At 40.2% G+C, this 9,550-nt stretch overlaps 1 protein-coding gene across 3 annotated transcripts; it reads left to right on the top strand.

The window, feature by feature from the left end:
- The first annotated feature begins 2,184 nt into the window (after positions 1 to 2,184).
- On the top strand, positions 2,185 to 4,749 carry LOC123184542 (uncharacterized). Of its 3 annotated transcripts, none has more exons than XM_044596642.1 (7): positions 2,185 to 2,348; positions 2,425 to 2,511; positions 2,921 to 3,103; positions 3,532 to 3,613; positions 3,665 to 3,747; positions 3,847 to 3,987; positions 4,316 to 4,748. In XM_044596642.1, the coding sequence occupies exons 1-7, from the start codon at positions 2,205 to 2,207 to the stop codon at positions 4,691 to 4,693; spliced, it is 1,098 nt and encodes a 365-aa protein (XP_044452577.1). In that variant the 5' UTR covers positions 2,185 to 2,204; the 3' UTR covers positions 4,694 to 4,748. The 3 variants fall into 3 exon arrangements, with proteins under 3 accessions (XP_044452577.1, XP_044452578.1, XP_044452576.1); XM_044596643.1 differs by having other exon boundaries at positions 3,674 to 3,747; XM_044596641.1 differs by having other exon boundaries at positions 3,532 to 3,747; positions 4,316 to 4,749.
- The last annotated feature ends 4,801 nt before the right edge of the window (positions 4,750 to 9,550 follow it).

Below are 9,550 nucleotides of genomic sequence, written 5' to 3' on the forward strand. Positions count from 1 at the left end.
GGGCAATGAACAGTGAACCTTGTTGGCTCACTCCTATAAAATCACATAATTATTTTCAATGAGAATGCAATATGTAGTCGCTGCATTATGATAGTCCACCATCGATTCGAATATGGTTCCTATATTAAGCTAAGGATCTTCCCTGATCCACTCAATTGTTGGCATGCCATCACCATCGTATTCATCTAAAACTAAGTTGTCAATGTTCTCATCCCTCTCTTCATCGTCAGTTTCATCAGATTAGCACGACTGCTGGGATCGTCTAGATATTCTCATCTTCCATTGATTGTTGATGGACTTTATCTACTCGTTCAAGGCACATCATCTCATCCTCATCATCAAGTCGAGGCACTTCCTCGTCAAGCTCTGCATCTACTTCTATAGTAGCTACAGAAGGGACAGGAGAGGTAGCAATACTAGCAGCAACAGACATGTTGTGGTTTTTAGAACCACTAGGTGTACTTGGTCTTGACCTATAAGGAGTGCTAGGGCACTCGCTATTATCAAAGACAGATGATGTATGAACACTCTTCCCCTTGTCTCGTTCTTCGCGTGGCTAAAGCACCTCGATATGGATTTTACTGAAACTTCTATCAACATTCAAACTAAATAACAATTCCAAATGCTCGTGCAAGTTAGTGGGAGAAATCTTTGCTTGCTACTGTTGAAATATTTCAGTTCAACAACATCGGTAGAGTTCTAGTCATACACGGAACGGACTGAATTGCGAAAATCTTTCAACGATATGCTGCTTTCTGCCACCTTCAGGTAGAAAAATCCAGATATCATATGCGGTTCAGTACCACGTAGCACACAAGTTTCCATTCTAACCTCCAACTGAAAAGCAAGAACGAGATCAATCTTATTTGATGAAAATAAAGGGCAGAAAATTAAGCAACCAAAATTGGCATGATTCAAGCGAGTACTGGTCAAATACTGCCTAATTGACAAGTTTTGTCATCCATTCGAGGGGTAACGAAGCTTATCCAGATGGAATCCATGAATTATCTGCCTCCGACTCGACCCAACTATCTCCACGGTCGATGGGCCAGAGGGCGTCTTCCCCTAATATCGCTTCTTAATCCCATATTGAGGGGGGTCATGTGGAGGAGGCACGGCACCGCCGATGAACGGAACAGGGTTAGAGGGTGGAGGGCATGATGGTTGCGGCGGAGGAGGCGGTGCAAGAGTGACTCGACCAATTTCAGACAAGCTACTCCGACGTGTCTCCTTGTGGCCCCACTTGTCAGGACGTGACGGTCAAAGGAGGACCCGGCCCAAAACAACCCCACTCGTCACCAGTTAATGGTTAAGCCATTGACCCAACAGCAAACGTCCAGTTCAGACAAGAGTGTGGAGACAAGTGAGCAAAACTTTAGAGCGTGGGGACAACTAAGCACAACTAAGGAACCAGGGGTACTGTCATAAAAAAACCTTTGTATTACTATATTTCCATATTCATAATTGTCCAGTCTTTATTCTATGATATAACTGATCTGATCCAGGAATATGTGATTCAGTGGAAAACTCAAATGCACGTGTGGAATGATAAATGGTTAAATAAAAGTTTCCTGGTCTTGCCTCTAGGACTAGCTAAAGTGTTGTTGGTGATCACATTTTCCGGATCTTAGATATCGTTAAGTGTAATGATAGTCCTAAAACAACATTGAGATTATGACATTAGAAGAACCATCATATTGATTGACCCAAACTTTTCTATTATAAATTGAGTTAATATCACCTGTAATCAAACAGCAATCAACTAGGGCTAACATTATCCATTTGGGGCATTAATTGAGAAGATTTTTTCATTTATTACATATCTCAAATATTATTAGGGCAGTACTACTCCAAGATTTTGGTAATAATACTAGGAGGTGGTACAGTTATTGTATCTTATCTACTACAAGGGTGACCAATTAACTAGGGTCAACATTATCCATATGAGACAATAATTGTGAAGATCTTTCCATTTATTACATAACTCAAATATTTTGTGGCATTAGTACTTCAAGATTTTGGTAATGAAAACCAAGAGGTGGTCAATTATTATATCTTATGCAATTAATACAATTGCATCTTTTATTCTAGCAATGCAATTTATTGCTCTTACTGAATGACAACCATTCATTTCATGATACTTTCCTAACATTATAAATATGATGGTGGACACATTAACAAATGGAACATTTCATACTTCCACCATGAAAGAAAATCCATCTATTAGTGTGACCATTCTCTTAGCATATCTTATTCTAGCCATCGGAGGAAAAGAAGTAAAGTGTATCAGACGAGAAGAAAATACTAGCGGGGTCCCACTGAATCAAAAAGTCAATAAGACTATTCTGGTATGTATGAATTCATCTTAGTTTGTATATTTATAATCAATTTTTTGACTATGAAGTTGAGGAGATGCCGAAATAGGTTGACGGAAGAGATGTTTATGACTGCATCGATGTGAATCTACAACTAGCCTTTAGCCATCCACTACTAAAAGACCACAAAATCCAGGCAAGTTTTAATAATCAATATAATATAACATTCATGTACTGCCTAAGTAAAATGTAGATATTCATGTCTCAATCCATGCAGGAACGATGTGTTATTTGAAGTAAACAGCGGCAGATTGGTAGCTAATATATATAATCATGCTAGCAATTATTTAAACTTTAGTTTTTATTCTAATACTTCATAAATAAGCTTTCACTACACATCTAGCATTCTAAAATTTCTCTCCATGTTATCTTTATTTCATAGAAGAGAAATATAAAACATTTGGTTTGATCACGAAGAAAGGCAAACTGCAAATTCAACTAATTATGTGGATATATTTAATTGTGCATCATAACACATAAAGATGCATATTTTTTATGATATTTTGTCTTAAAAGTACATATTGATTTAACTTTCCCAATTACAGATGGAACCAAGCTCTTTCCCACAAAGTATTTCTACCAAATCTCCGTCGATGGATGTCATCCCACAGGCCCAATTGCCCTTGATTGAGTGCCCTACAGGAATGATTCCGATATTGCGTAACAATAGAAGGGTCCAGACGCCAATAGAAACTATTGATAAAGTGACTACCAATGAAGAACATGAGGTGAGTTTTTAATATGATTTTTGAGTGATTCGGTTATAATGGTCGATTATAACAATATAAAATTTTCTTTGTAGTTGTTAAATGCACAAAAATTTATTGCCATGCAAACCACATGTCAAAGAAATATTACCTAACAACAGTCTAGGATTTTATCGCATTAAATTCATCCTTTAGATGAAATATATGGTCCAAGGTAGTCAAATAAGTAAATGCAAATAACTAATTGTGTGAATATTTTTATACTTGACATTTTTGTTGCCACTGCAGTGGATGGAATTTTTCTCTAAATGTTTGGTCTATATTGACCTTAAATGTACCATTAAGTGATGTCCACCAAAATATTATTGTGATATGATGGCAATCTTTCTTGTTTAATAAGCATTAGTATTTTCATTGTAAACAAGTCAATATCTTGTTTCATCTTGCAGGTTGCAGGAGTGGAGTATTATGATGAGCTATATGGAACGCGGGCTAAAATAAATATCTATAATCCTATGGTGAAAAATAATAGTAAGGATCTAAGTGCATCATGGATACAAATTAATAAGATAATAAAAGCAGGTGTTGCAGATGGGATCGGGGCTGGTTCTTGGGTATATCCAAGCTACAGTGGTGACAACTCTGCTAGGTTTCATGTTGCTTGGGTAAACCATAATTATTTCTCTGGATACATGTTCTTCAATTTAATATGAATAACTTACAATGATATAGTTTTATTGACGTTGGAAAACATTTATGTAAAGGTTGATGGCTTAAAGACTTGCCCTGATCATGATTGTGGCGTTTTCGTGCAAGTTAGCTCAAGTGTTGGTCTAGGAGGAAGACTTAAACCAGTTTCTGTCTATAAAGGACCACAATACATGATAGATGTTGCTATTTTCAAGGTATTCTCATGTAAATAATTTTTTTATTCTTGTATTTTGTTTTGTCATATGAAATACATGAACTATATTTTTTGAAAACTTGAACACATTGGCTAAACCAAACCTATAGGTGTCAAACCATTAGATAACACAATCTTACTAAGAACCTTTGATCATAGAAAAATATTTTAGCATAGACGGGAGACTCCCAAATATATCTCTAATATTATGTTCGTGTTAATATGGAATACAATTAAAAGGATAGTTTCACCTCACCACAAATATTTGATCGATTGTAATTCATTTCAACTATGTTGAAGCATTTACCATGAACCCTGATTTATTTTAGGATCCAGTGACTAAACATTGGTGGGTGGCTTATGGTCCACAAAACATACATATTGGATACTGGCCAAGAGAAATTTTCCATTTCATGAAGGATCAATGTAATTATGCATTATGGGGTGGATATGTTCAAGGTCCGACAGCATCATCAGACTCTCCACAAATGGGTAGTGGCCATTTTGCTTCCGAAGGACTTGGAAAAGCAGCATTTGTGAGAAATATCGAAATTTTAAATAAGAAAAACAAGTATGTTATTCCAGATGAAAATAAATTTGGGTATGTCACCACCAATTTATCCAAATATACTGCAAAAGGTTCTGTTGATGGATATAGTCAGTTTGGTGTGCATACTTACTATGGTGGACCTGGTGGTTTTGTTTGAATATATATGTAAAATTATTAATAAAGTTTTGATAATCTAATTAATTTGTGAACTTGGAAAAATTATTTTGTGATTTTATCATGTTAGAATGTATTTATAGTGGTGGATAAGTTGAGTCATCCAGCTTAGTTTTGATTTCCTCGGATATATACTGTACCATGGTTTAGTGCTTCTTTTGATAAAAAAAGTGTTTTGATGCCAAATAAGAATAGGAGAGACAAACCTATTAATGGCACTATGTGTGAACTTCACTTTCTTGATTGGTGGACTATCTAGCGCGCCCGGGGCCACTGTCATTGGGCGGAGGCCATTGCCTCGCACCTACTCATGAAGTCCTAGCTGGCACTGCGCGAAAAGGCTCTTGCAAGTGCTTCTTTCGGCTGAAGTGAGCCTATGAGCCGTCTGTTCAGCAGTGGCTCCGTGAGGGTCTCTCGAGGTTTTTTGCCATCCAATCTACCCGAACGAGCGAACCCGGGTGACCCGGCTAGGTGGTCCATGATGGGTGTACACGATTGTGGCGCTTTCGAGTCCACTCCAATGGGACATCGTCGGATGCACCCACATGTGAGGCCCCATGCACTGTTCACACACATACTCACCAGCAATCGGCCGGCCAGTTAGAGTGATGTCCGCGCCTTCACGGCTCGCACGCCTAGAAACCATGTGGATTGTTTGAGTTCATCACCCACGGTGTTGTCTGAGTAACCATTTGCAATAGAAACCCCAATAACCAGGGTAATAGGCCCATTATTGATAATCCATGTACTAATCAAATTGATATTTCGTATAAAACACACCAGATATTTCATATCCGTATAAAAGCAACCATGATTTCATAATCGAATTACATCAGATAGCTTCGGCACTCAGTTACGCCATTATACAACAGCACCAAGTTTCACATGCAGCATCAAAACCTTTGGAAAGTAGCATCATACACGGTAAATAGACAGATGAATCTCATCTGGGAAACTGCAGAAGCGGAAGGCAAATATTGAGCCTTCAGTGATGTTGAATGTCCTTGCAACTTTAGGCCGGTGGCTATGGATAATTGCCCGCCTAACCTTCGTCCTCTTCAGCAAGACTTCAATATTGTACCGTGGGTGTTGAACGAATACCTTCCTCGCCTCTGGACTATGCAGGTGGTTTGAGAGGTAATCATCGGTGAACTGCTTTGAAAAGTACTGAAAACAAAGCTATGCATAAATCACTGTTGTAAATGTTGAAATGGCGCAAGGGGTGAAAACAAGGTAAAAGAGCTGGTACCATCCTATAGTTGACTAATGTCTTCTTCATTGTGCAAACAAAGATCTTGTTGTTATTCGTCGCAAGTTTCTTCATCCTACAATCTTTCTAAGTTTCTTGACTTGACTGATATTCATGGACATCTCATTTCCCCATATGCAAAATGGGTCGAACAATGGGTCTAAGCCGCTGATAGCAGGACCTACATGTGCAAGACCAAATTGTAAGAAACCTAAATATTAGAATGCCTACAACTGCACAATAATGTGCTATTAGCCAAAGGAACCTGCTTGAACAAACCTCGATGGTAAACCGCAGTCTCTCCCATTGTTTCCCTGCAACACACATAAGGAAGATCTTGATCACGTTAACTGAGAGTTGCCATATGCTACCTCTTGAGCATGCGTTGGTTTTCCCTTGAAGAGGAAAGGGTGATGCAGCAAAGTGGCGTAAGTATTTCCCTCAGTTTTTGAGAACCAAGGTATCAATCCAGTGGGACACTACACGCAAGTCGCCTAGTGCCTGCACAAACAAAAAAGAACCTCGCAACCAACGCAATAAAGGAGTTGTCAATCCCTTCACGGTCACTTACGAAAGTGAGATCTGATAGAGATAATAAGATAAATATTTTTGGTATTTTTGTTGTATAGACTGAAAAGTAAAGATTCCAAAATAAATAGTAAACTAGAATTGTAGGTCGGAAACTTATATGATGTAAAGTAGATCCGGGGGCCATAGGTTTCACTAGTGGCTTCTCTCAAGATAGCATATATTACGGTGGGTGAACAAATTACTGCCGAGCAATTGATAGAAAAGCGCATAGTTATGATGATATCTAGGCATGATCATGAACATAGGCATCACGTCTGTGTCAAGTAGACTGAAATGATTATGCATCTACTACTATTACTCCACATATCAACCGCTATCCAGCATGCATCTAGAGTATTAAGTTCATAAGAACAGAGTAACGCATTAGGCAAGATGACATGATGTAGAGGGATAAACTCAAGCAATATGATATAAACCCCATCTTTTTATCCTCGATGGCAACAATACAATATGTGCCTTGCTGCCCCTGCTGTCACTGGGAAAGTACACCGTAAGATTGAACCCAAATCTAAGAACTTCTCCCATTGCAAGAAAGATCAATCCAGTAGGGACTCTGGCTGGAACGTTTATCCTAGCTCGCGAACACAAGAACAACACCAAACAAGCAAGAAATCCAGGCACGACCTGCAAGCTGGCATGACACGCCAGGTTAGTACATTGAATGTACTTGCAAGCTCACAATAACCAGAAGCATTCAAGACAAACAACATCATGGCAATTACAGGTTAAGTAGGAATTATCATGAGATCATTAAGATAACATGGCATGAACAACATGAGCATAATATTGCTAGAACAATAGGAGCATGGCATGAACATATAAATCTGATGATACTAGCATGCAACATGATGACACTATATGCACCACTTATTCTGTTCGCGTTACCTCGTAACCATCACATGCATCACTTACCCACCTCGGACATTACATGATCATCTCAGGATCAAATCAAGCTTGGTATAAAGAATACCATAGTAATCATGAAATGACCACAAGGAGCTTGATCTTTACCCACGATTCTCGCACAACATCACGAATACTTATCAACTTGGTATCCTCGATACCACGGTGATCATTCACGGATCACAAATGGAACCACTCTGGGCTCAACGGGTTACCTCGTAACCAAACGGTGATCATTCACGGATCACAAACGGAACCAATCTGGGCTCAATGGGTTACGTCGTAACCAAACGGTGATCATTCACGGATCACAAACGGAACCACTCTGGGCTCAACGGGTTACCTCATAACCAAACAGTGATCATTCACGGATCACATAACCAACTTATCTCATCATCGAACCAAGGTTGTTATTAAGCACATTATTATTAATACTGTTGACCCATAGTGTGTCCGACACGAACTGGGCCCTTATCCGCGGGCACGACTATCGATAGATTTAATATACACTCTGTAGAGGTTAGTACATTGTACCCACACCACGGAACCCATGACCTCGCACTCCCATTCGGGTGGACCACCGGCGTTCCGACAAAACCGTCCTACTGCCATGACACTCCCCCGGCCACTCCGACCAACTCCCCTCTCGGCCAGGTCATGGGTGGCCCCGTGCCTACCAAAGGCACCAATGGCCACCGTCGTGGCAAAATGGTCCCAAATGGAGACAATCTGGATATAACAACAACGGGCACACAAGGTTATGTCTGCTTATGGGGCCAGGGTACCGGCGAGAGGCACAACAATAGACCCAGTTAGGACCTTCCCATAAAGGTAAGTGATACACCTCCGTCGCATCTATAATTTTTGATTGTTCGATGGCAATATTCTACAACTTTCATGTACTTTTGGCAACTTTTTATACTATTTTTGGGACTACCATATTGATCCAGTGCCAGTTCCTGTCTGTTGCATGTTTTATGTTTCGTAGAATATCCATATCAAACGGAATCCAAACGGGATAAAAACGGATGGAGCTTATTTTTGGAATATTTGGAAAATTCTGGAAGAAAATTCCATGTGAGACGGTGCCCGAGGTGGCCACGAGGCAGGGGGCGCGCCCCTGACCCTCGTGGGCCACCCGTAAGGTGGTTGATGCCCTTCTTTGACCGCAAGAAAGGTAATTTTCGAAAAAAATCACGGCGAAGGTTTCGATCCAATCGGAGTTACGGATCTCCATATATACCCGAAACTGTGAAAGGGCAGCAGAACAGAACACAGAAACAGAGAGAGACAAAGAGACAGATCCAATCTCGAAGGGGCTCTCGCCCCTCCCATGCCATGGAGGCCAAGGACCATAGGGGAAACCTTCTCCCATCCAGGGAGGAGGTCAAGGAAGAAGAATACGAAGGGACCCCCTCTCCCCTTCTCTTCCGGTGGCGCCGAAACGCTGCCGTGGCCATCATCATCACCGCGATCTACACGAACACCTCCGCCATCTTCACCAACATCTCCATCACCTTCCCCCTCTATCTACAGCGGTCCACTCTCCCGCAACCCACCGTACCCTCTACTTGAACATGGTGCTTTATGCTTCCTATTATTATCCAATGATGTGTTGCCATCCTATGATGTCTGAGTAGATTTTCGTTGTCCTATCGGTGGTTGATGAATTGCTATGTTTGATTTAATTTTCTTGTGGTTATGTTGTTGTCCTTTGGTGCCCATCATATGATTGCGCGCGTGGATCACACCCTAGGGTTAGTTGTACGTTGATAGGACTATGTATTGGAGGGCAAGAGTGACAGAAGCTTCAACCTAGCATAGAAATTGATGCATACGGGATTGAAGGGGTACAATATATCTTAATGCTATGGTTGGGTTTTACCTTAATGAACGTTAGTAGTTGCGGAAGCTTGCTAATAGTTCCAATCATAAGTGCATAGAATTCCAAGTCAGGGATTACATGCTAGCAGTGGCCTCTCCCACATAATACTTGATATCGGTCTAGTAAAGTAGTCAATTGCTTCGGGGCAATTTCACAACTCCTACCACCACTTTTCCACACTCGCTATATTTACTTTATTACTTCTTTACTTA

The sequence above is a fragment of the Triticum aestivum genome, chromosome 2A (genome assembly GCF_018294505.1).
Source record: "Triticum aestivum cultivar Chinese Spring chromosome 2A, IWGSC CS RefSeq v2.1, whole genome shotgun sequence".
Taxonomy (NCBI): Eukaryota; Viridiplantae; Streptophyta; class Magnoliopsida; order Poales; family Poaceae; genus Triticum; species Triticum aestivum.

What these genes read in the sequence shown, in the direction of transcription:
- LOC123184542 (XM_044596641.1), top strand. Translation starts at nt 2,205, where the DNA reads ATGAAAGAAAATCCATCTATTAGTGTGACCATTCTCTTAGCATATCTT. An exon ending in AAGTCAATAAGACTATTCTG is followed by an intron (nt 2,349 to 2,424) that starts GTATGTATGAAT and finishes ATGCCGAAATAG; the next exon opens with GTTGACGGAAGAGATGTTTA. An exon ending in CTAGGTTTCATGTTGCTTGG is followed by an intron (nt 3,748 to 3,846) that starts GTAAACCATAAT and finishes ATTTATGTAAAG; the next exon opens with GTTGATGGCTTAAAGACTTG.